General features: G+C 40.6%; 1 protein-coding gene across 1 annotated transcript in view; it reads left to right on the top strand.

The window, feature by feature from the left end:
• Positions 1-26,433, top strand: part of NEB (nebulin) — a 157,416-nt gene that overhangs the window by 45,521 nt on the left and 85,462 nt on the right. Inside the window, exons 42-72 of the mRNA XM_083702309.1 lie at positions 885-1,091; positions 2,330-2,434; positions 2,562-2,669; positions 3,560-3,871; positions 4,626-4,832; positions 6,139-6,243; positions 6,573-6,680; positions 7,101-7,412; positions 7,540-7,746; positions 8,089-8,193; positions 9,231-9,338; positions 9,987-10,298; positions 10,840-11,043; positions 12,332-12,436; positions 12,534-12,641; positions 13,064-13,375; positions 13,949-14,152; positions 14,869-14,973; positions 15,074-15,181; positions 15,734-16,045; positions 17,127-17,330; positions 18,439-18,543; positions 18,642-18,749; positions 19,814-20,125; positions 21,153-21,356; positions 22,063-22,167; positions 22,447-22,554; positions 23,932-24,243; positions 25,266-25,469; positions 25,877-25,981; positions 26,123-26,230. Of these exons, the coding sequence (XP_083558435.1) occupies positions 885-1,091; positions 2,330-2,434; positions 2,562-2,669; positions 3,560-3,871; positions 4,626-4,832; positions 6,139-6,243; positions 6,573-6,680; positions 7,101-7,412; positions 7,540-7,746; positions 8,089-8,193; positions 9,231-9,338; positions 9,987-10,298; positions 10,840-11,043; positions 12,332-12,436; positions 12,534-12,641; positions 13,064-13,375; positions 13,949-14,152; positions 14,869-14,973; positions 15,074-15,181; positions 15,734-16,045; positions 17,127-17,330; positions 18,439-18,543; positions 18,642-18,749; positions 19,814-20,125; positions 21,153-21,356; positions 22,063-22,167; positions 22,447-22,554; positions 23,932-24,243; positions 25,266-25,469; positions 25,877-25,981; positions 26,123-26,230 (5,529 nt within the window). The remainder of the gene's footprint in view (positions 1-884; positions 1,092-2,329; positions 2,435-2,561; positions 2,670-3,559; positions 3,872-4,625; positions 4,833-6,138; positions 6,244-6,572; positions 6,681-7,100; positions 7,413-7,539; positions 7,747-8,088; positions 8,194-9,230; positions 9,339-9,986; positions 10,299-10,839; positions 11,044-12,331; positions 12,437-12,533; positions 12,642-13,063; positions 13,376-13,948; positions 14,153-14,868; positions 14,974-15,073; positions 15,182-15,733; positions 16,046-17,126; positions 17,331-18,438; positions 18,544-18,641; positions 18,750-19,813; positions 20,126-21,152; positions 21,357-22,062; positions 22,168-22,446; positions 22,555-23,931; positions 24,244-25,265; positions 25,470-25,876; positions 25,982-26,122; positions 26,231-26,433) is intronic.

Below are 26,433 nucleotides of genomic sequence, written 5' to 3'. Positions count from 1 at the left end.
TGGTTTACAAGTATAAACACCAATTATACCAATTAAAATATAGACATTCATGATTAAAATATACAGTAAAAACATAAGCCATAAAAGATTCCCATTAAATCATTAACATATGAGCCACCATAATTGAAATATGTAATAAAGCAATCCCACGGTGATAACAAGGTTGTGGAGGTTGTTAGCAGCTTGGGAAGTCTCAAGGTAGGATGCTCTGCTAGGCTTTTGTCCTGTTGCATCTGTTCTGAGTTTTTTTCCGGGTTCAGATAAGGCTGATTAACCTAACCTTGGGATCAGGTATCCTTTCCTTTCATCACACTTTTAGAAATAATATTTCCCACACAAGCCAAAATTAACCTGTTGCAATTAATGGACTTCAATAAAAGATGGAGCAGGAGAGATGGGCTCACATCCCATTCCTTTGAGGTGGATGGAGGGAGTGGTGCATGAGCAGCAGTGGGTGTGGATCCAAGGACCAAAACGGAAAGGCCAAAGTCAAAAGTGGGTGGAGGAAACCCAGTCTTTTCTCTCTCCCCTCCCTTCTGTCACACACAGACCCTTATTCAGACACAGCTATCCAGACACAAACCTCACTCAAACACATCTTATCCGCACAAACATGACCAAATGGGCCAACCTGAGTAAAATATGGGAGGGGGGGCTCAGGTAAGCCCCACCCCACATGATTGATCACAATGCACACCATATGAATAGCAATGCCCATCAACTTGGGGGAGGGCAGGCCCCCTCAGCCCCTAGCAGTTTGCTCCTATGGACACAACCATCTTCCAATCCGGTTTAAGCCCACAATCATTGCTTTGGGGTATTGTGAAGGTTGAAACAGATCTTTTCCACATCAAATTATTCTCCATTTTTTCCTTCCTTTAAAGAATCTTTACAAAGCAGATTTCAATAGTTGGCTGAGAGGAGTAGGCTGGGTGCCGATCCAGTCTCTGGAAGTGGAGAAGGCAAAGAAGGCCTCCGAAATCATTAGTGAAAAGAAATACCGTCAGCACCCAGACAAGCTGAAATACACTATTGACATGACTGCTATGGAGCAAGTGCTGGCGAAACAAAATGCTGTTACGATGAACAAGGTAAAGGAAAGAAAAACCTCAGAGGGATATGGCTCATTTTTGAAATATAAACTTTATGTCTCAAGAGTTTAGAGTCAAAGTAACAGGTGTGATTTCTCAGTGTTGTTCACCAATGGATACTAGCACTTACTAGAAGTACTACTAACCCTGAGTCATTTGTGTAGAAGTGATTGATTTTGGTGTACCTGATGAAGTTGCTGGACAGTAGATTGACCCATAGAAAATACTAACTTAGCACAATGCATATTCAAAAAATAATTAAATGCAATTACATTTAAATGTATTGATTTATTATATACAATTGAAGTATAATAGAATATGGTTAAAGTAAAATAAATATGTACTCTGGCTGCTGGGAGAAACGCTGGTAATCAGCAGCCAGTTGCCTGATGGTTTCACAATACAGTGGTACCTTGGTTTAAGAACAGCTTAGTTTATGAACAACTTGGATTAAGAACACTGCAAACCCGGAAGTAGATGTTTTGGTTTGTGAACTTTGCAGAACATGTTCCGCTTCCTGTTGAGTGTGTTCCATTTGTAAATTGAGTCCCCTGCTTCTATGGGAAAGCACGCCTTAGTTTAAGAATGCTTTGGTTTAAGAATGGACTTCCGGAACGAATTAAGTTCGTAAACCAAGATACCACAGTAGTGAAATCTGCCACATGGACAAAAAAGAATCATTACAGACCAGTGTCTTCATGGATGTGGACAGCAGGGATTAGAAGTGTATGAGGCTTCATTCCTACATTCAGTTGCCTAGGAATAAGTTCCATTGAACTCAGTAGGTCTCATTTTTTAGTAGACCTGCCTGCGATTGTTCTGAGAGATTCACACCAAACCCCCTTCTCACTTGTCTTGTGCCATGGTGCGTAAACACAGAGTAAAATCAGACAATTATGCTTGCCTTTGTGAAGGTTTAGGAGCACAAGAAAACTGCATTGTTAAAAACTTAAGTGGAGTACATTATTGAGTTTTGTAAGAAAATTTAATCTAAAGTGGTAAACCCAAAGATCGGGTTTTGATTTGCAGAGTCATCCCTGCAAGGTGGTGATTCCCTCTGATCTGCTACTTCTTCTGGAGGCTAGGATCTCTATTTATTTCAGAGGGGCTTGTGTAAAAAATTCAGTGTGCATTAATGGCCGAGCATGTGTAAGCCAAATTAACCGATAATTTGCAACCTGCAAAAGTAAAAACAGAAAGCGACATCTTTAAGTCTACTCTTTTTTTATGAACTGCAGAGACTGTACAATGAAAAATGGAACAAAGAGAAGGCAGAAATTCACGTGATGCCCGACACACCAGAGATAATCTTGTCCAAGTTCAACCAAGTCACCATGAGCGATGTAAGATTTCAAATGACAAAGAGTATTCTACCTCCCATTCTGTATACCTAATATATGAGAAGTGTGTTTTGTTTTTAATTTACAACCTCCCCTTTACCAATCTTCCCTTCTTCCTTTTTTTGAAAAGAAACTATACAGGGCTGGCTGGGAAGAAGACAAAAAGAAAGGCTATGATTTGAGGCCAGATGCTATCTCAATAAAAGCAGCCAAAGCTTCAAGGGATATTGCAAGTGATGTAAGTTTCATTTTTCCGTTGCGTTCATGAGAAAAGACGGATTTATCCCGAGACTTACCATTCTCAATTAGCCCTTCCTCCCATGTTTGGATACCTTATGTTCTCTGAGTCCACCTGGGCAAATCTGAGAAATGGTTCTTATTATACTATTGCTTTCATAAGCTTTGTTTGGAGCCCATGGCTTTTGAAAATCACCTACTCAAAGACGATCCTGCAAGAATATGTTTCTTTGTGCCCATTGCACTTACTTCTAGCACAGATGTACATCAATGAAGAAAAGATAGAGATAGGATGGCCCCTACTCTAGAGCAATCCCTATCCTAAATTATGGCCACAATTGTGCATGCAAAATAAGGTTTACTGATTTTAAAGAGCTTAAGGGTACTTTATTAGATTGTGGCTGAAGTATATACAAGTCCTTTGGGTTGATGGTTTCACTTATTATTAAATGGGCAAGGGGATAAATAAAAGTTTTTGAATTTAGCACTCTGGGAGGAATTCAATGTTGTGCTAACGTAATGTGCTATCAGGGCAATTTTGCCAGAGGGAATGACTCTCCTGCATGCTGTTCTGGGGGTTCTTTCAGAACGCATTTCAGAGCTTGCTGGGGGAAGGAAAGCCCTGTTGCACAAACAGAAGGTCTTTGCACAGTGCTTCCACTAACAAGATCTATCCCACTGTTTGCTGTTTGGGGATCCTTATGCATAATAATGGTTCCCAAAGCCTTTTTATTTTTAAAATTTTATAGTTGTTGTTTTTTATATATATATAAAAGCAACTCATAAACTTATTTGAAATGTAAAATGGTTGTTTTGCCATGTTCAGTAAGGTGGTAGTCTTAACTGAGTTTCCCTCTCCCCCTGCCCCTCACCCCACCTTTCTGCTTACAGTACAAATACAAACTAGCCTTTGAGCAAGCCAAAGGGAAACACATTGGATTCCGTAGTCTGGAAGACGACCCTAAACTGGTGCACTTCATGCAAGTTGCTAAGATGCAGTCGGAGCGTGAATACAAGAAGGACTATGAGAAGTCAAAGACCCGATTCCACACCCCAGTTGACATGTTCAGTGTGGTGGCAGCCAAGAAAGCACAGGAAGTGGCAACGGATACAAACTACAGGAATATTATCCACACGTATAATGTTTTGCCTGATTCTATGAACCTGGAACTGGCCAAAAACATGATGCAGATTCAGAGTAATGTAAGTAAAAGACTTTGAAAAACCACTGAATTATAGATTTAGACTATTTAACCCTCCCAATCCATATGTCCAAGCTTTCCTGACTCCCCCTCCCCTCACAAATGCAAACAAGCCCCACTGCAGCCAATTACAACCAACACACCCTGCCTCCAACTCTCACTACCAAGGAAATGTAATAAACGAATAGAAAGAGAACCTACCCAGTTGACTCTGACACAAAACCCAACACGTACACTGTACAAACGAATATAAGCCTCACTACTCCCCCCTCCTCTCCCACCCTTCTTCCCCAACCTTATACTATACTCAGCACTAATGTCTCACAACAAATGTACCTGATTTGTCAGAAAGACTGTACAACCTGAAGAAAGAGACAAGGCATGTACTTTTGTAAATCATATATGCAAATGTTTGCAAAATGTTTATGTGTTTCAATAAATGTGCATAGTCTTAGACTGAAGAAGACTGTGTAAAGAATTTTGTGGTGATAATTTTAAAAGCAACAATACAGCACAATATTAGTATGCATTTTTAAGTTTTGAAATGCTTACAAAGAAGCAGGCTAAATATGAAGTTGCTATCCTGAAAAGGTAGAGCTTAAATGATTAGTACAAATAAATCACGGCACAATGCATTGGATTTCTTTTCTGCTGTGCAAGTGCATGCAATTTTTGCAAGTAAACACGGCTGCATTAAAAATAAACTGGCAGTTTATCTAACATTTCTCACCTGTTTAATTTCATTTTGTCTCCAGAACCAGTACAAAGCGGACTACGATGAATTCATGAAGGGGGTTGGGTGGGTTCCATTGGGATCTTTAGAAGCCGAGAAGAACAAGAAAGCCATGGAGATCGTCAGTGAGAAGAAATACAGGCAGCATCCAGACAAACTCAAGTATTCTATCAAGATGGATTCTATGCCCATGGTCCTGGCTACACAAAACGCAAAGACCATGGACGGGGTAAGCAAATAAGCCTAGCATAGGGAAGCTGCTGCCGAGCAGAAACTTCTGCGATTTCACAAACAAATTAACCCCACCAACTAATCTGTGACTTGTTGACTTAATTGAGAACTGGAAACACACAGAAGTTAAAATTCATAAATGCATGATGATAGGGCAGTTGTGCAGGAGGCAAGCTTTCTTACTTTACTGATTTTATACTATTGTATAAATTATGGAGTTATATTTATAGCCCCCCCCCGAGATTTCATTATTAATTTTATAATATTTCCTGCTCAACAAGTTGTTACTAATAATGGCATTGCTTTGATATCTGGTCAGTAAGACTTACTGGTGTAGTCAGGGTTGAATTGGTTTGTGTTCTTCTACCACCTCTCCTTTCTTTGATTTCTGTGTCATTTTCTCGCATGCTAAAATTGCTCCATGTATGTGGCAGATTAGGGTGCCTGTTTCTCTCCTTGTGATAAGATGAATTTATCTATTTCTCTAAGATCACTATGTCACTGGGTTAAGTGAGATCACACCGATGCCTAAATTTCACGTGTCTCTTTTCAAAGGAGGTTTGCCAACATTACGAGGCAAAACATTTGCAAAAGAGTCTCTGCTGGTTGGTCTTCTTTTTCCAAGGCATTACAGTGGCAATAGTTAACTACTGTAATTATTTGGATTCCCTGGGTAATATTTTTCCGTGGAATTGTGTATTTTATAGAGTTGCTCCACACCAGCAAACAGGTTGCCATCTTGGCACATGGTTACTGTTTGCTTTGTGATTCCACAAGAAGCAAAATGAGCCCTGATTTATGCTGGCTTGTGCTGAATCAGAACTGTCAGAATCTAAAGTTTTAGGCAGGACATGGAACACTAGGCTTAACCAGCCTGAAAACTGTCCTGTGCATTTGTTAATATAAAGTAGGCCTGCATTTTTTAAATTAAGAATTGGTTAGCTAATAGATTTTTAAAACTTGTAATCTAAAAACGTGTCTCCAGTTATTCAGATAGCAGGGTTGTTTATATATATACGGTATATATAGGATCCTAACCAAGGGTGATATTTTGCTAACTCAAGTGAAATCAATGGATTTAAGTAACTTCAATCCACTGATTTAATGGGCCTGCTCTGAGTATGATTAATATTGGATATCTCTTTGTTAGTTGCACAAGGCCCATTAATCTTAGACATTCGAGTAGCAGCTTTTTCAAATGTGTAGCAAATCAAAAGGGTCTAATGCATCTCCTCTTAGAGGAAAATAAGCAATTGTAAGTGATTTTTAGAGATGGTGATATAAGTTTTGCGTTGCCTTTTCAGCACCTTTACAAAAAGGACTGGGAAGCAGACAAGATCAAGATTAACATCACTCCAGATATCCCTGAGCTTGTTTTGGCAAAAGTCAATGCATTCAACATCAGCAATGTAAGTATGAGGGCTAGGTAGATAGTTGGGGTTGTATTCGGCTTTCATGTAATGCTAAAGATAAAGAACTGCTAATGAGGTGATTAGCTAGCATAAAGAGCTATTACCTACGGGGTATAGTCCTGCATTATGATTCCCCATTGATACAATTTATTAGAGTCTTTATAGTCCACCTTTAATTTCATTTTTCCAAACAACTTTTTTAAAAAAAGTAAATGAAAGCCCGAAAAAAGTCAAGAAAGCTTTACCTAGCAGTTGGAAGGAATGTTCTCTCCATACAAAAGCATTCACTACAAAGCCTTTTTTCTTTTGTTTCTTTGAATACACAGAAAATGTACAGACTTTCCATGGAAGAAGATAAGAAGAAGGGATATGATCTGAGGGCTGATGCAATCCCCATTAAAGCTGCTAAGGCTTCCCGAGACATTGCCAGTGATGTAAGTTTTTAAGGCCAAAATATTTTAAATTACTCTAAAAGCTGAAGTTCATACGTTGCATCAGATCCAAAGGTTTTGTGAGCAGAAAAAGTGTTCCCACTGCCCCAATGGGTCTGGAGTCCCGCTTTTCCTATGCCACTGAAAATCTGCTCTAGAAGGTTGGGGCCCTCTCCAGAACAACAGGGGAGGTGGTGCTGGGGAATACAGGGTGGGAAGCTGATACAAAGACAGCTTTATCTGGGACAAAATGGAGCGACACCTTTGGATCTGACCCACTGTCATATTTTATTAGTTTTTATGTTCAACCTCATCTACACTTTTAATTTAATTTATCACAGATGAAGAAATGTTGCATTTCTAACCTATCTGAGATTAAATTTTACTTCCTTGCTTATGTTCTGTTTGTCTTCTTCTGTGCAGTACAAATACAAACTGGGATATGAAATGGATAAGGGCAAACTTGTTGGCTTCCGCAGCCTCCAAGATGACCCAAAACTTGTTCATTACATGCAAGTAGCTAAGATGCAGTCGGATCGCGAGTACAAGAAAGCCTATGAAACCAGCAAGACCAAGTACAGCACCCCAGCCGATACTTTCAGCGTCATGGCTGCCAAGGAAGCTCAAGCAAATATCACCAACACCAACTACAAAAGGCTCATCCACAAATACATCCTCCTGCCAGATGCCATTAATGTAGAACTGGCAAGAAACATGAACCGGATTCAAAGCAATGTAAGACCTTGCATTCTCTTTTCACTACCAGTCAGTGGCTATATTTCTCGTGTGTTTGCAGATGGTTTATGTTGCTGCAACTATAGCTGCTCAACTTTGGCTGTGTGTTATTCTCTTCCACCTGCAGCATGAATACAAACAAGATTACAACGAATGGTACAAAGGACTTGGTTGGAGTCCTGCTGGGTCACTGGATATTGAAAAGAGTAAGAAAGCCACTGAAATTGCAAGTGATTCGAAGTACCGCCAGCATCCAAGCCTTTTCCCATTTAAGAAGCTGATGGACTCAATGGACATGGAACTTGCGAAACACAATGCTGGTGTTATGAATAAGGTGACTGTCGTTAGCCAGTGTAAAAAGAATCTGCTTTGTTTGGACCAATTGGGTACATTTGGAATTTTGAGAGGGTGCTATGGGTGCCAGTCACAAAATGGCTGCTGTAGGGACATGGCATAACAAAATGTCTGTCCTGGTGTTTTGCATAATACAAAATGGCCACTGCTGAGCGTATGGCATAAAACAAAATGGCTTCTGTGTGGTGTGATATCATACCAAATGGCTGCTATATCTAAAAGTGTAAAAAAAAGATAAACAACTTTAAAATTAATATGGCAACATTACTGCACGTATAAATGCAAATTGCATTGATTTATCTTGTTTTATTTTTCCTAATAGCATTCATATATAGATGCGTGGGAGAAGGATAAGACGAAGATTCACGTGATGCCAGACACACCCGACATTATGCAAGCCAAAGCAAACAAGTACAATTACAGCCAGGTATAGAAATATGTAACAATCTGTTGTGTTGGTTAATATACTATTCATATGCACATTCTCTGGCTCAAATATATTTTGTAGGAATACCTTTGTTTTCTTTAGATGTTGGAAGGTCATTTTCAATTGTATTTGACATTCACCTGAAGTGAAATCTGAAGCAAGTGCTTTGTGTCAGAACAAACAAGAGGAGTTTTGGGGCAGGACTAGATTTGTGATCACACTAGTGAAATTTCCCAGGGCTTTCTGCACCTCTCTGTATTGTCATCACATTTTATCTAAAGCAGCATTTTAAGGAAATTTCAGAACCTTCCCGCCACCTTTAGAATGAACAGCAGGGAAAGCCAAGAGTTGGGAAAACACTAACAGAATTTCTCAGGGGTCTCTGAACATATCTAGATCGTCATCAGATTTCACCTCAAATGAAATCTGAAGCAAATTTTAGGATTTCTCCTTGGGCAATACTAGAATGAGTTGAAACAGGTGGTGAGATGCCCTTTTTAAAAAAATGCCTCATCTTGTGAAAAGCACCTCCTGTTTCAGCAATAGCCTTTTGAAAAAGAAAAAGCCAGGGCTGCAAAAATTAGGGCAGCAAGGTTTACCCATTTTTGGCATTGTGACATCTCCCTAGCTTCATGATCTGTGCTTGGCAGGATCATATAGCCAGCAAGACTCCTTTTTGCGGTGTTGAGGGATGGGGGGGGATGCCCAAGCACCTGCCAGCTGAGGCAATAAAGATTGGGAGTGAGCCGCTGTAAAAAAGGCTTAGAAGCATCTTTTGAAGAGTATTTCAAGGGGCTCAATCATTCACTCCCCCCCCCCCCAACAAAAAATGTTCGCTCATGAAATTTAACTCCGCCCTAGCTATAACAGCGCAGGAGTTTTGAGGGAAGCTAAGAGCTATTTGGTGTTCTTTGTGCAATTTCTTAACTGTTCTACACTCAAATACTCCAAAAATATATTTTGATATATAACTCCAGTGGAAGAAATGTCTGTTATGTACTGAGCTTTTTTCTTGCTCTTCTTGCTTTCCATATTAGAAACTGTACAAACTTGGATGGGAAGAATTGTTGAAGAAAGGTTATGACCTCACCGCTGAAGCAATCTCAGTGAAATCTGCAAAAGCATCAAGGGACATCGCTAGTGATGTAAGTAGTATCGTAGTACCTTGATGCATTCAGTCACTTTCTCTAGGACTCAGTTATATAAATAGTTTTCAGGGCCAGAGCTTGTTGCATTCCATCAAACTTCACCCTCGCCTCACTCTTCCAGGTACCCTGCCAACTAAGTGCATGCAGAGTAATTTCTCCCTCACCTTTGGGGTGCCGTGGTGTGCATACCAGCACAGACCAGCCAAAGCACCTATGGTTCCCTTGTAGAATAATATATGTCCTACTGTATGATTTTTCCAATGTCCCCTATGAAGAAAAAGTCTTATCATTGCATCTCATGTAGTTATCAAGCAGTTTTGAATCAAGGCAGGCTATTGGTGGTGGAATCTAGTTTTCACCAATACATACCAGGCTGGCAATGTAGTGCTGCCAGTGTGCTGATTTTCTTTGGCCTGTTTCTAGAGCAGCCTTATGGCATGTCTACTCACAAGTAGGACCCACTGAGTTCAAGGGGGGCTTGCTCCTAAGTGAATGAGCAACCCGCTTTGCTTGTGAATCAGCAGCAACCACGGAAGGCCACATTTGCAAACAGTTCTGACATGGCGCCTCCATTGGGATAGATCTGCTAACGATTCCGGATTTTGTCATTTCTGTCTTTGCAACAAACTTTGTTTGTGATTTTAGTACAAGTACAAAGAAGGTTACCGCAAGCAACAGGGGCATCACATTGGAGCACGCAGCATACAGGACGACCCCAAACTTGTGCATTCTATGAATGTAGCCAAGATACAGAGTGAGAGGGAATACAAGAAAGACTTTGAGAAATGGAAGACCAAGTATATCAGCCCTGTGGATATGCTGGAGGTCTTGCACGCTAAGAATTGTCAGAAACTGGTCAGTGATATCGATTACCGTCATTTTCTGCACCAATGGACATGTCTCCCGGACCAAAATGATGTCATCCATGCTAAGAAAGTATATGAATTACAAAGCGATGTAAGTCGTATTTATAAACCATATCTTGCTATGGGGGATCAGAAATGATATTTGTTTGTGAAGGCAGATTTCAAGTCTCCTTCAGTCTCTTACCTACCCTAATGCTGGTAGGTCCCTGCTTACATCCTTCATTCTCACTGACTTCTTATTGCTCTTGTTCATCCTCGTTTTTGCTATTTCTGGAGTGTGTTCCCAATCTTTTCTGATACCCAGTTTGTTTAATCTCTTAATTCGTTTTTGTCAAACTTCTTTTCTGAGATTTAAGGTGCCTTAAAAACAATGTTTCCCTTGTCTCCCCTCCTTCACTAGTCTTCTCACTATGTATATTTTTGGCCAAACATACCGGTACTTGGTCTTCAAACTTTGCAAACCTTTGTATGCTTTATTTAAATAACAATCAAGCCAAATGATAGACAAACCAAAGGCAAGGACCCATAATCAACATATGACGGAGGAATAGGAATAGGACCAAAAGTTAAAATCCTCTTCAGTGGTATTTGCAATACCAAATGGATCTCATATATGTTTTATTCCTTGCTAGAATGCATACAAAACAGATCTTGAGTGGCTGAAAGGCATTGGATGGAACTCATATGGATCTCTAGAATCGGAAAAGAACAAGAAGGCTTCTGAGATTCTGAGTGAAAAGAAATATCGCCAGCCTCCAGACACCGTTAAATTCACAAGTATCCCCGATTCAATGGAGGTGGTTTTGGCAAAGGAAAATGCCAAGCATAGGAGCGATGTAAGTGTTCTCAGCACAAGTGTGTGCTGCTCTCGAGGAGCAGGTGTCAGCAGCGGGAATAATGGCTGTGAATGTTAGTGGGGAGGAGTGAGTGAGTCATGCCCTATAGCATAGTTAACTGCTTTACAGCACATCCAATACATGTTTACTCAGACGTAAGTCCCCACTGTATTTAACAGGGCTCTCTAGGGAGCATGTTCAGGACTGCAGCCTTAATTAGTTCAAGAGTACCGTCCTTTTTTGCTTGGAGTTTGCTTCAGGTGAACATGCATAGGATTCTGTAGCAATTTTGATAAGTGCATTTTTATTTTTGTTTTCAGTTTGATGAATCTGGTATAAAAAGGGAAATTCAGTTTCTGGGCCTAGGAATTTATTTAGGAAAATTATCGTATTTTTATAAGATGCATCAGACGATAAGATGCACCTAGTTTTTGGAGGAGGAAAACAAGAAAAAAAATATTCTGAATTCCAGAAGCCAGAACAGCAAGAGGTATCTGGCTTCTGGGATAGCCCCTTGCTGTTCCAGTGTGGTTTAGTGGTTAAGAGCGGTAGTCTTGCAATCTGGGGAACTGGGTTCACATCTCTGCTCCTCCACATGCAGCTGCTGGGTGACCTTGGGCCAGTCACACTTCTCTGAAGTCTCTCAGCCCCACTCACCTCACAGAGTGTTTGTTGTGGGGGAGGAAGGGAAAGGAGAATGTTAGTCGCTTTGAGACTCCTTAGGGTAATGATAAAGCGGGATATCAAATCCAAACTCTTCTTCTTCTTCTTCTGTTCTGGCTTCTGGGAAAGCTGCCGAAACCTCTCCCAGGCAGCGGGATGAAGGCTCTCCCTGCCCGGAAGAGGCTGTCCTCTGTCCCTTCCCCCACCTCCCGCAAAAGCCAGCCAAGAGCTGTGCACTCTTTAAAGGGAGTGCGGCTCTTGCAGGCTTTTCTATGAGGTGAGAGAAGGACAGCCTGTCAGCTCCCTTTAAAGAGCGTGTGGAGCGTGTTTGCGGCTCTTGGAGGCTTTTCCCCAAGGAGGGAGAAGGGACTGATGGGCCGCTAGGCACGGCTCTTTAAAGAGTGTGCGGGTCTTGGGGGCTTTTCCCAGCGTGGTGGTGGGGGGTTTGCACAATGTGCCACAGAACGCCTTCCCCTTGGGCAACAGCCTGCCCAACATTTCACATTGGTTTGATGTACTTTTGTACTGTGCTGAAGTTGATATTTATTCTTACTGGCACATTATTATTATTATTATTATTATTATTATTATTATTATTAATTCACTCTCTTTCTATTCTTTCTAGAAACTTTATAGAGAAGCATGGGATAAGGACAAGACTCAGATCCACATCATGCCTGACACTCCTGAAATTATCCTGTCCAGAGCCAACTTAATTAACACGAGCGATGTAAGTTTGATGCTGGATAGCCCAGGAGGGTGTTTGAGCGGTCTGTTTTCTTACTGGGCTTCCACAGCGATTAACTTTCTGATGGTTCTCTCATTAGAAACTCTACAAGTTAGGATTTGAAGAATTGATAAGGAAAGGCTATGACCTTCCGCTCGATGCCATACCAATCAAGGCTGCGAAAGCATCTCGAGATATTGCCAGTGAAGTAAGTATTTCATTCTGCAGGTTAACAGCAAAATGGCAATGCTGCTTAATAAATCTTTGATTCGGCACATTGTTAACATTGTGAACTTTGTAAGGGATGTGTGTGCATATGTATATACATTTAGTTACACATAAGTGCACACACTGATTTTCTTTTTAATTTTTTTATATTTATCAACTTAACCTTAAGGGGGGGAAATTGTTTCTAAGTTTCCCAGAAATAAATGCAGTGCTTCATATAATCATTATAATAGCTGAAATGAATGAGTTGTGAGCTGAAATGTCTGATTATATAAGTTAGGATGTCCTGAGAAATCAAGTTTTGGAGGGATGATTATTTGATAAGGCCTTTATAAATAGGCGAGCACCTCTTAAAGTAATTAGAATGAGAAGTTAGTGAAAATAATTTTCTCTTTCCCACAGTACAAGTACAAAGATGGATATCGCAAGCAGCTTGGCCACCATGTTGGAGCACGCAGCATACAGGATGACCCGAAACTTGTGCATTCTATGAATGTAGCCAAGATGCAGAGCGAAAGAGAATATAAGAAAGACTTTGAAAAATCGAAGACCAGGTATACCAGCCCTGTGGATATGCTTGGAGTCTTACTGGCAAAGAATTGCCAGAAGCTGGTCAGCGATGTTGATTACCGTCATTATCTGCACCAGTGGACATGCCTGCCAGATCAGAATGATGTTGTGCATGCCAGGAAAACATATGAACTTCAGAGTGATGTAAGTATCTTATTTTTTCTTAAAGGCTTTTAAGCATGAGACTATCCCAGGGTTGGTGGATTTTATTCACAATTCCTTATGGGGGGAAAGTCTGTCTCTAAAGAGCAAATAATGATAATTGTGCCTGGATCTTAGAACAAAAAGGTGAGACCGGACTGATGGGTCAAATGAGGGAACATATTATTCATGTCAGAAGAGTGGGAAGCTAACTTCAGCCTTGAGGGACCTGTCTGTTCCAAGGGGTATGCCAAGTCACAGCCCAAAGCTCACCTAATGGTGAGCAAGAAAGTGGTCCTAACTCATCCCCTTCAGGATTGGTAGTAGATGGTTCTATTGGGCTGCCCTGCTCATCAGCCTAATAGCTGCAGTCTATTTAGATAGCATGCATACTATATATTAAAAGAGTAAAAAAAAGTTTGTTTCTTTTGTTTAATCTGTGCTGACACAAATTGACAGTGTAACAATAGCCTCTTTAGTTCATGTGGATTATAATTTGTGAAGGCAAAAATCCTCAATTGTAATGGAAGGTTTTCATGGAACTATTGTCCTCCCTGCTTGTTTCTTTTCAAACAGAATATGTATAAAGCAGATCTTGAATGGCTAAAGGGCATTGGCTGGACTCCAAGTGGTTCCTTGGAAGCTGAGAAGAATAAGAGAGCCTCTCAGATCTTGAGTGACTACCTCTACAGACAGCATCCTGACAAATTCAAATTCACAAGTCCCATTGATTCTATGCCTATGGCTTTGGCAAAGCATAATTCTGAAGTTATGGACCATGTGAGTTTCATTCATGCCCCTTCCTTAAAACTCATATGAGCAAATATATCAAGAAATCTGGCTGGTTTAGCAGTACTATGGCTGGGAATATGCAGGCTCTGATCACTTTGAGAATTTGCCTAGTGATTTTATCATTATAACTATTTTTCTCTATGATTGTTATCTGACCCTAATTAATTAATTAAGAGTTTCATATTTGTGCTAAGAAGGCACATTCCATTCATTCTTATTTTCATACTCGGTAGCAACCATTTTGTAGCAAAGTATTGGTTTTCATACATGTTGGATTAGGGCCATTTCCAGAAAATAGTTATGGGAAGGGCATTGTTTGACAACATGAGTGTTCCCCCCATATGTTATTTAATATCTATCTGAAATCTTCAGACCTGTCACCAAGAGATTTGAAGTGAAATACCACTAATATGTGGAATGTACCCATCAATCTCTTTCTGTTTCATCCGAAGCACGAGAGGAGATTGACTGGTGCTTGGAGATGGTGGAAGACCTGACCGCAATACTCCATGCTCTGGTAACTTCCAGTCTGGATTATTGTGTCGTGCTCTATGTGGGCATGAGGACAAACTGGAAACTTCAACTGTTTTATGACTATGATGTTATGTTGAAGGACTTCTGATAAATGTTAGAAGCAAACAAATTGCTATTCTTGGTTGCTGCTGCCTTCATCAAATAATTTATTTACTGGTTGTTGTTTTCAGCGCAAGTATATAGATGCATGGAACAAGGATAAAACCACCATTCATATCATGCCAGATACTCCTGAAATTATACTGTCGCAGCAGAACAAGATCAACTATAGTGATGTAAGTAAAAAAAAATTTAAAAATTTAGTAGAGAACCAATTTAGAAGAAATACAAGTGCCCTGTTTTTAAACACACAAACAATCTTTGCCATTCTTTTAGAAATTATACAAACTTTCATTGGAAGAGGCCAGGAGAAAGGGTTATGATCTTCGTGTGGATGCAATTCCAATCAAGGCCGCTAAAGCTTCAAGAGATATCGCAAGCGATGTAAGTAGTTCTGTTCATGAGTTGTCACATGCTGTTATGTAATAGGCATTGCATTTTCCCAAACCACTTCCCTTAATAGTAAATAGTCCCAAATAGGCTAAATAGTCCCCCTGTGTTACCAATATTGTCAGTTATCATAAATAGGAATAATCATTGAACACATTAAGTTTTCACAGGTGCCTGCAGATGTTGATGGCAGAATCCAAAACGTCCCTCAGTCCTTCCAATGAAATAGTTTCACTAAGTTCCCATTATGTGGCACCCACATGTGGTAAGCTAGCAGGTATAGGAATCTTTACCTGTCTTCCAACTCAGATATACTAGGAAGCCTACACCTAGGTTTGGTTCATGCTCACATATTTTTTTTAATGTTGTTTTTCTTTAAAGCTGTTCCTTTCTGAAAAAATAAAAAACGCAGAATAACAGGTCCGTTTTTTAATAGATTCGTGAATCATATTCTGTATAAGTACAGAAACTGAGAAATTGCCTGGCAACAAGCAGTCTTCTGGGTAGATGATTTATAGTATGCACATATCTTTCTTTCCCCTCCAGTACAAATACAAAGAAGGCTACCGCAAGCAAGTTGGCCACCACATTGGAGCACGCAGTGTACAAGACGACCCAAAACTTGTGCATTCTATTAATGTAGCCAAAATGCAGAGTGAGAGGGAGTATAAGAAAGACTTTGAGAATTGGAAGACCAAATATACCACCCCTGTGGATATGCTGGAGGTCTTGCACGCTAAGAATTGCCAGAAACTGGTCAGTGATGTCGATTACCGTCATTATTTGCACCAGTGGACGTGCCTGCCAGATCAGAATGATGTTGTGCATGCCAGGAAAACATACGAACTTCAGAGCGATGTGAGTATCTTTATAAGAAAAAGCGTTTTAAACATTAGATTATCCCAGGGCAAGCGGATTTGAACCACCATTTTCTGTGTGAAGAAAGCCTTTCTCTAAACAGCAGGCAATTATAATTGTGACGGGATCTCGAAACAAAGATTGATTACTGCTCCAGAGGTCCAGAACACCTTTCTGTGGGATGTACATTTGGCTTTCTGCTAAGGTTTGCTCCACAAAGGGGGAACCACTACCAAGGAAGCCCTGAGACCAAGCATCATCAACAGTTTAGCACCCACCGAAGGCAGCACCAGCAGGGAATCCCCTGCCAGTTATAGGACCCGAGATTGTTGAAATCAGGGAAGCGCTCCTTTAGGTACTTGGATCTCAAGCCATTTGGGCTTTGTATGTTAGTACAAACACCTTGAATTGGGCCCAGCAGCTCACTGGCAGCCAGTGAAGTGCCTTCAGGATTGATAACAGATGGTTCTATTGGGCTGCCCCACTCATCAGCCTAATAGCTGCATTCTGTTTAGATAGCATGTATACTATATATTAGGGATGCGGGTGGCGCTGTGGGTAAAACCTCAGCGCCTAGGGCTTGCCGATCGCAACCCCCGCGGTGGGGTGAGCTCCCGTCTTTCGGTCCCAGCTCGTGCCCACCTAGCAGTTCGAAAGCACCCCTAAGTGCAAGTAGATAAATAGGTACCGCTTTATAGCAGGAAGGTAAATGGTGTTTCTGTGTGCTGCGCTGGTGCTGGCTCGCCAGAGCAGCTTCGTCACGCTGGCCCTGTGACCTGGAAGTGTCTCCGGACAGTGCTGGCCCCCGGCCTCTTAAGTGTGATGGGCGCACAACCCTAGAGTCGGACACGACTGGCCCGTACGGGCAGGGGTACCTTTACCTTTACTTATACTATATATTTAAACAGTAAAAAAAAGTTGAAAAGTTATTGTTTGTTTAATCTGTGCTGACACAAATTGACAGTGTAACAATAATCTCTTTAGTTCATGTGGATTATAAATTATGAAGACAAAAATCCTCAATTGTAATGGAAGGTTTTCATGGAACTATTGTCCTCCCTGCTTGTTTCTTTTCAAACAGAATATGTATAAAGCAGATCTTGAATGGCTAAAGGGCATTGGCTGGACTCCAAGTGGTTCCTTGGAAGCTGAGAAGAATAAGAGAGCCTCTCAGATCTTGAGTGACTACATCTATAGACAACATCCCGACAAATTCAAATTCACAAGTCCCATTGATTCTATGCCTATGGCTTTGGCAAAGCATAATTCTGAAGTTATGGACCATGTGAGTTTCAATCATGCCCCTTCCTTAAAACTCATATGAGCAAATATATCAAGAAATCTGGCTGGTTTAGCAATGCTATGGCTGGAAATATGCAGTCTCTGATCACTCTGAGAATTTGCCCAGTGATTTTATCAATATAACTTCTTTTATCTGTGATTGTTATCTGACTCTAATTAACTAACTAAGAGTTCAAGTTTGTGTGCTAAGGAGGCACATTCCATTTATTTTTATTTTCATACCCCGGCAGCAACCATTTTGTAACAAAGCTGATGGTTTTCATACTGCTTGAATCAGAGTCATTTCCAGAAAGTGGATATGGTGGGCTTTGTTTGGTACCATGAGCACTTCCCCCTCTTGTTATTTAATATATATCTGCAAATAGTTGGGACCCCTCTCAACAGGAGATGTGGAGTGAAATACCACTAATATGTGGATGGCACTAAGCTATTGCTCCCTGTTCCATCTGAAGCACGAGAGGAAATTGAAGTGCTAGCCTGGTGCTTGGAGGTGGTAATGGACTAGATCAGGCATAGGCAAACTCGGCCCTCCAGCTGTTTTGAGACTACAATTCCCAGCATCCCTGACCACTGGTCTTGCTAGCTAGGGATGATGGGAGTTGTTGTCCTAAAACATCTGGAGGGCTGAGTTTGCCTATGCCTGGACTAGATGCTGGTCAATAAATTGAAGTGGAACCAGGAAAAGATGGGGGTGTTATTTATCCTCTGGAAGGAGCAGTTGCAAGCATTTTGATGTTCTGGACCCATCTCTGTCAGTGGAGGCCCAAGTAGCCTCAGTGCCTAGGAGTTCATTTACATCTACAGCTGGTATGCCAACTACGGCCCAACTACAGAGAAGACTTGGCCACAGTACTCCATGCTCTGGTAACTTCCAGATTGGATTACGGCAGTTTTCTCTATGTGGGGCTGCCCTTGGAGGCAATTTGGAAACTTCAACAGTTTTATCAGTTTTATGATTGCAAAGGGCTTTTAAGAGATTTTAGAAACAAACAAATGAATGAACAAATTACCATTTTGGGCAGCTGCTACCTTTATCAAATAATTTATTTACTCTCTTTTTTACTATTTACTATTTTTTACTATTTTTTCAGCGCAAGTATATTGATGCATGGAACAAGGATAAAACTACCATTCACATTATGCCAGATACTCCTGAAATTATATTGTCACAGCAGAACAAGATCAACTATAGTGATGTAAGTAATGTCTTCAAAATAGTTGGTAGAAAACCAATTTAGAATAATAACAAGTGCTCTATTTTTAAACATTAAACCAATCTTTGCCATTCTTTTAGAAATTATACAAACTTTCATTGGAAGAGGCCAGGAGAAAGGGCTATGATCTCCGTGTAGATGCAATTCCAATCAAGGCTGCTAAAGCTTCAAGAGACATTGCAAGCGAAGTAAGTAGTTCTGTTCATGAGTTGTCAGATGCTGTCATGTAATAGGAATTGCATCTTCCTAACCCACTTCCCTTATTACTTTTTAAAAAAAATATCATTTTTCTATGGCTCAGTTACTGAATAGGTGGATTTTTCCCCCTGGTTTGAATTGTTGAAAAGGCTGTGATATGTGAATCCCTCATTTATCACAGCTGATACAGCTACTATTGTGATGCTTTGAATAGATTTAGATGGACTAAATAGCTTCCCCCATTTTATTGATATAGTCAATTATCATTAATAGGAATATTCATTGAATATGTTAGGTTTTCACGAGTGCCCAAACTGGTGATGGTGGAATCCAAAGCATGCCTGAATCCATAAAATAAAATAGTTACACTTTATTCCTAGTATGTGGCAGTATGTTGACAGCTAAAAGGTAAAGGTAAAGGACCCTTGACAGTTAAGTTCAGTCGCAAATGACTCTGGGGTCGTGGCACTCATCTTGCTTTACTGGCCGAGGGAGCTGGTGTTTGTCCGCATACAGTTTGTCCGGGTCATGTGGCCAGTATGACTACGCCGCTTCTGGTGAAGAGCAGCACACGGAAACACCATTTACCTTCCTGCCAGAGCGGTATCTACCTTCCAATTGGCAAGCCCTAGGCTGAGTGGTTTAGACCACAGTGCCAGGAATTGCATGGAACTTTGGCATGGAACCCAGGCTTGTCATTCAAGCTTACACTTAGATTTGGCTAATGCTCGCATTTGTTTCCTCCCCCCCCCCCGTTGTTTTTCTTTAAACCTGCCCCTTCTGAAAACAACACAAAACAGAATGACTGGTCCATTTTTAAAAGATTCATGAATAATATTAAAAATACCTTCCTAAAGGAAACAAATCTTTAAAGATTATTATAGAACCTGTATGAGGAAATAGGAAAATGAAGTGGCAAAAAGATAAGGAAGAAAGATGCTATCTAGATGGGGAAAATACTGTCACAGTCCTCTCAGAATGTGGCATTTTCCAGTGCAGCTATCTGATGAATAATCTTATGGGTAGACAATTTACACATGTATATCTATTTCAGTACAAATACAAAGAAGGCTATCGCAAACAACTTGGGCACCACATTGGAGCACGCAGTGTGCAGGATGACCCGAAACTTGTGCATTCTATGAATGTAGCCAAAATGCAGAGTGAGAGGGAGTATAAGAAGGACTTTGAGAAATGGAAGACTAAGTATATTAGCCCTGTGGACATGCTGGAAGTGTTGCACGCTAAGAATTGCCAGAAGTTGGTCAGTGATATTGATTACCGTCATTATCTGCACCAGTGGACCTGCCTTCCAGATCAGAATGACGTCATCCAAGCTAGAAAGGCCTATGATCTCCAGAGTGATGTGAGTACCATTTATGTTTGGGCACAGCTAAACGTAATATAAGGTATAAAATAAAGTGTGGGGGGGGTCAAATGGTGGGATACAAGGGTGAGTGGAACTGAATCCTTCCCCTCCCCCAGCCTGCTCCATCAATGTTGGCTCTTTTCTCCTAACCCACCTCTAATTCCAGACAACTTTCAAGTGTTGCAGTTGCACAATGTGAAGTAACAAAAAGCAAATATGGTGGCAGTAGTCACTGGTATGGAGGACTGACACCATGGGTAGGCAAACTAAGGCCCGGGGGCCGGATCCGGCCCAATCGCCTTCTAAATCCAGACTGCGGACTGTCCAGGAATCAGCGTGTTTTTACATAAGTAGAATGTGTGCTTTTATTTAAAATGCACCTCTGGGTTGTTTGTGGAACATAGGAATTCGTTCATATTTTCCCCAAAAAATATAGTCCGGCCCTCCACAAGGTCTGAGGGACAGTGGACTGGCCCCATGATGAAAAAGTTTGCTGACCCCTGACTGACCCCTTCCTATCAGCAGCCCCTCTGTGAGGGGAAGTTAAAAATACCCCTCCCAGGGCTGCAGCAGAGTATCAACAGGAAGTAGACTGTCAGATATGTAGCACTCCGAATTTCTTTTATTATTTACAGCGAATTAAAACAACAAAGCATAGCTAGTGTGAGCTCAGTGCCTCACACACATCTCTCTTTTGCGAGAGCAGAGAGAGAGAACAAACAGTGGAAGTTACAGATGCTCACTTCCGTTCTCAGGCATAACAGTACACAACAGTACAGGAATGTCAACATGGATATCATGTTACATCAGCAATGTGAGACTGAAATCCCAACATCCTCCCCATGCCCATAGCAGCCATGTTATCCTGATACTTGCGGCACTTTTATCCTCATTATGGTGTTTGTGTGTACACATTTTCTCTCTCTCTTTCTGGCATCCTAATCAGACGGCACCCCCTCCCCCAAGCAAGAGTCCTCTATAGCTTTTGGTTTTATTAATGATTCTTTGAATTTCTTATTCACAGAATGCCTACAAAGCAGACCTTGAGTGGATGAAAGGCATTGGCTGGGTCCCTATTGGTTCACTGGATGTGGAAAAAGCCAAGAAGGCTGGAGAGATCCTAAGTGAAAAGCAGTATCGTCAGCCACCAGACAAATTCAAATTCACCAGTGTGACAGATTCTCTTGAAATGGAGTTGGCCAAGCATAATGCAGAAACAATGAACAAGGTGAATCTGAGCCGGGCAGTTGAGAAACTAGTATTGTGGTACAAATGTTGTAGCATCTTATTAGAGGGCACTAGTGATCCAACGTTTTTCCATTTTCACTTATTTCCGTTGGGGAGCTTTTTGTATTTTGTTTAACTTTTGCTATTTAACTTAAGGGGATTTAAAAGTACCTAGCTTTGGTTAGAGTTTACATTACATATTTGCAATATGACATACAGTTAACATTTCTTTTAAAGCTGTTTTGGCATATAGGTTGGTAGTCAACAAGTAACATGGTTGTGACCCCTGTACATTTCTCTGAAAGCAAAACATTTCACTTCATGTATCTTAGACATTTTCGTCAGCTATTTTATTGCAAAGTTCATGAACTGGAAGAACCTTGCGCCTTTTGCATCAGGTAGACTTAAATATGAACAAATAATACATTTATTCTCATATGGAACCTGTAAGGTAGATTTAAACTGAGAGAGCATTAGTGGTTCAAGATCACCTTGTCAGCTGCATGGCTGACTGAAGATTCGAACTCTACCCAGTCTTAGTCCAACACTCTACCTACAGCACCACAGTTTGAGGTAGTGGAGTTCTGCCTCTGCAGGCTATTTTAATGCAATTTTCATAGGAGGCCCTCACTTAAAAAAAAAAGCCCTAAGATTACTGAACGATTGTCCTTATAACCACTGTCTCTTGTGCTTATGTTCTTCCACAGCGTTTGTATACGGAAGCTTGGGATAAAGACAAGGTTACGATCCACGTGATGCCTGATACACCTGAAATCATGCTGTCAAAATTCAACAAGCTCAACTATAGTCAGGTGAGTGCCACTTGGATAAACAAAGGAGTTCTCCATCCCAAGGGAGATTGCAAATATTTCAGCCAACGTCTGTGGTTCGTGCAAGGGATGTAGGCCCATAGTCACCAGATGGCTTGGATTTGTTGAGGCTCAGTAGGCTAGAGTTGCCCTGGATTTTTTTGTTTTAATGCAGCACAGTCAAGTTGTTGCACCTCTGTCAGTTATGTAAAATTATGTGTGTGGACATGAAGGATGCAGGCATGGATAACAATGAAGTAAACATGTTCTTCTTCCTTACAGAAATTATACAGACTTGCTATGGAGGAGGCAAAGAAGGATGGCTATGACTTACGTTTGGATGCTATCCCAATTCAAGCTGCCAAGGCTTCCAGAAATATTGCCAGTGATGTGTGTACCCAATATGTTCTATGTATAGCTTTTTTTTTTAAAAAGGGGAAAGCATTTATACAGTATGTGTGACTGTGGTGGATGTTTTAGGCAGTATTAGAGAGACGCTACATTTCCTTCCACGATTTTGGTTTCATTTGTTAAGGGACTAATTTATTCTGTGAATTATGGGGATAAAAGAACAGGGTTCTTTAGTAGCATTAAGAACAGAGTATTGAAAAAGGTGCCTGAGGAGATGTAGTAAATAGAAAGCAGAGTGGCATGAGGAGAGTCTTAGGCACGATATAGGAAGACAGTAATGTTTCACAGGGTTTTAATGTGATACAAGCTACAATGAAACCCTCAAACAATTATTTCATGTTACAGATAGGTAGCCGTGTTGGTCTGCCATAGTCAAAACAAAATAAAAAAATCCCTTCTATATAGAAGGGTCTGGTGACTTCTGTTTCAGTGTATCTGAAGAAGTGTGCATGCACACGAAAGCTCATACCAAGAACTAACTTAGTTGGTCTTTAAGGTGCTACTGGAAGGAATTTTTTTATTTTGCTTTAATTATTTCATGGTCAGTGAAAGGGCAAGTTAAAAGAAAACTCAAAGTCAAAGTTAATTGTGTATTACCTACAGCTCAGCTATTATTAGCAGGAAATGTTTACTGTGTGGAATATTAATCAACAAGATCACTCGCTGTACACATTTATGGGAAGGAAATAATAATTCAAGCAGAAATTTGGGCCTTTTGCCCCATTTTGGAACTGTCATCAACCCACTGGACATTTTCACAGTGTGGTGAAATGGACTTAGCCAGATGGATTTCCTTGTTTGTTTGCTTTGTTTACTATGTTTCTTTAAAACTTACTGGAAAAGAAAGGAAAAATATTTGAAGGCAGCCGCAAAATAGATTTTAAAAAAAAGAGATGAAATCCAGGAAAAAAATATATTGGGATTAATTTAGAGCTGAGATTCAAAGAACTGTGAACAAGCTCTGCATCTCCAAGGGACCATGGACTTGTGGTTCGTGAAAGCCCCCACTTGATCGCTACATAGCCAAGTAGTTTTTAAACTGGAAAGATGGCGGGAGGTGCTTAAGCATTACCTAAGACATCGGAACTACCTAAAGAGCTTTTTCATTCCTATCCATGAATAATAAAGGATTGAAGAAGAAAAAAAGCTTATCTTGCCAAAGGAACAAAATCTTTAAAGATTATTATTAAATATGTATGATAAAATAGGAAGATGAAGGACAAGCATAGGAACAAAAGATGCTATCTAGATGAGAAAAATACTGTCACAATCCTCTCAGAATGTGGGATTTTCCAATGCAGGTATCTGATGAATATTCTTATGGGTAGACGGTTTACACATGTATATCTTTTTCAGTACAAATACAAAGAAGGCTATCGCAAGCAGCTTGGCCACCATATTGGAGCACGCAGTGTGCAAGATGACCCGAAACTTGTGCATTCTATGAATGTAGCCAAAATGCAGAGTGAGAGGGAGTATAAGAAGGACTTTGAGAAATGGAAGACTAAGTATATTAGCCCTGTGGACATGTTGGAAGTGTTGCACGCTAAGAATTGCCAGAAGTTGGTCAGTGATATTGATTACCGTCATTATCTGCACCAGTGGACCTGCCTTCCAGATCAGAATGATGTCATCCAAGCTAGAAAGGCGTATGATCTCCAGAGTGATGTAAGCTATGCAGAATAAACACAACCAATAAATTTGTGTCTTTCCCCAAATAATCCAGATATGCTTTTTTATGAAGACAGTTCAAATATATCTGGAAATCAATGTGTTATAAGTGGAGATGAATGGATTCTATCCATTCCTCTCTGTTATTGTTCACTATTCCTTGGGTTCCTTCTGTTTGAAGCCTGGAGCGAACTGCGGGTTTTGTATTGTCAGTAAAGGCTTTTGTGCATAATTTTAAAAGTAAACCTAAAACAAAAACCAGCAAACCACCCCCAATGACACATAAAGCAAAAGGTATGTTTTTAATTGGGGGTATATATATAAATGCAGTAGCAAAATTGTGTAATTCTGAAAAAATATGCTAGTTTTTTTAATGAACAATTTAAAAATAATTATTTGTAAGAAACCTTGCAAACGTTTTGGAAATATATCACCAGATACTTTTAGTTCGGTTACGATAATGTGAAACACCAAAATCCAAGGTGGAATTCAGTAGAGGCAGATTCCATTAGCATTCTAAGCAATGTCAGGAATGAGACATCAATGGCACAATTCTATAGATATTTACTTTAGACTGCATAGGATCATCAAGTTTGGGCTAAATGAATATGTAGCTGCAAAAGCAGGAGTTATAGTGGTTGTAACTGTGATGTATTGGTCCTTAAGTATACACATATTTAATGTTTCATCTCTAAGTTTATAACCCAGACACTGGCGGAGGAAGAGGCATGTGGGGGGAGCGCACCAACCCTGGCAGCGCGATCCCAGCAAGGTGCCATCGCAGCTGCCCCCTGCCCGTGCTGGGTGCCACGCCCCTACAGGCGGCATACCACGCCCCCAGGATGCACGCCCCGCCCCCAGGACACGCACCAACCCTGCCCCCGCCTTCTCTCTGCCCCCCGCTGCTGGAGCATGAAGCTCCACCACTGAACCCAGAAATGTTCCCCTGCAATAGTAGTTGTTATGTGTGAAGTTGATAGTTTCTCTGAATGCAAGGATAATCTGTGTTCATATTCCAGGTGCTTTACAAATCAGATATGGAATGGCTGAAAGGTGTTGGTTGGATTCCTTCTGGCTCTTTGGAAGTTGAGAAAGTAAAGAGAGCAGGAGAAATCCTAAGTGACAGGAAGTACCGACAGCCACCTGATAAGTTCAAGTTTACCAGCGTCACAGATTCTTTGGAGATGGAGTTGGCAAAACATAATGCCGAGACGATGAACAAGGTGAGTCTTGTGATTAGGCATTTCTAGGACTTCTCTGTGTGTGTTCTCTAATGCCAATACAGTGGTACCTCGGTCCGGAGGTCCGTTCTTAACATGAAACTGTTCTTAACCTGAAGCACCACTTTAGCTAATGGGGCCTCCTGCTGCCGCCGCACCACCGGAGCCCGATTTCAGTTCAGATAGGAGTAAGTGTGGCAACAAAATATTTAATATAATGAAATATGATTTAACAAAATTATTTTAGTTAGAAAATCCTGGTATTATTTGGTAAATTTATATTGTCGGGCATGCTACAATACATTTTTTGTTTATGGATATAGTAGCAATAGCATCAGTTCCTAAGAGTGCATGTTATTTGATGCTTTTCAAAATACAAAATGCTAACTATTTCTTCTGCTCTCCCACAGAGATTATACACTGAAGCCTGGAATGTTGATAAAACAAACATTCATGTCATGCCAGATACCCCAGAGATTATGCTGGCAAAGGCAAACTCAGCCAACATTAGCCATGTAAGAGCATTTTTTTAAGGATGGGTTTTAAAAATGCATCTGTTTTCTTAAATAATTGGGGATTCTGTACACTGTATATGCACAAATTCTATGTGAGTGAGCTTTCATTCATGGTTGTTGTTTTTATGACTCCTTCTGTAGAGACTTTATATCGAGGGATGGGAAGAGGCGAAGCAGAAAGGATATGACTTGAGAGCTGATGCAATTCCAATCAGATCTGCAAAGGCATCAAGGGACATAGCTAGTGATGTAAGTGGATGTGTTGATTACACACATCTGCAAAGAAATGCAAGTAACAACCCTGTGGTTTTCAAAATGACTATTATAGAAATAATTAATTCAAAGGAAAGGTGTTCGGTCTTCTAGGGTGGCGATGCAGGTCCTTTCGACTGACCCTATGTTGATATCTTCAACATTTGTAATACACAAGAGCAATATTCCCCAGCCTGATG

Source organism: Podarcis gaigeae, assembly GCF_964106915.1.
Source record: "Podarcis gaigeae genome assembly, chromosome: 1".
NCBI lineage: Eukaryota > Metazoa > Chordata > Lepidosauria > Squamata > Lacertidae > Podarcis > Podarcis gaigeae.
The sequence above is the reverse complement of the archived record's forward strand: the minus strand, read 5'-3'. Positions and strand labels throughout refer to the sequence as shown.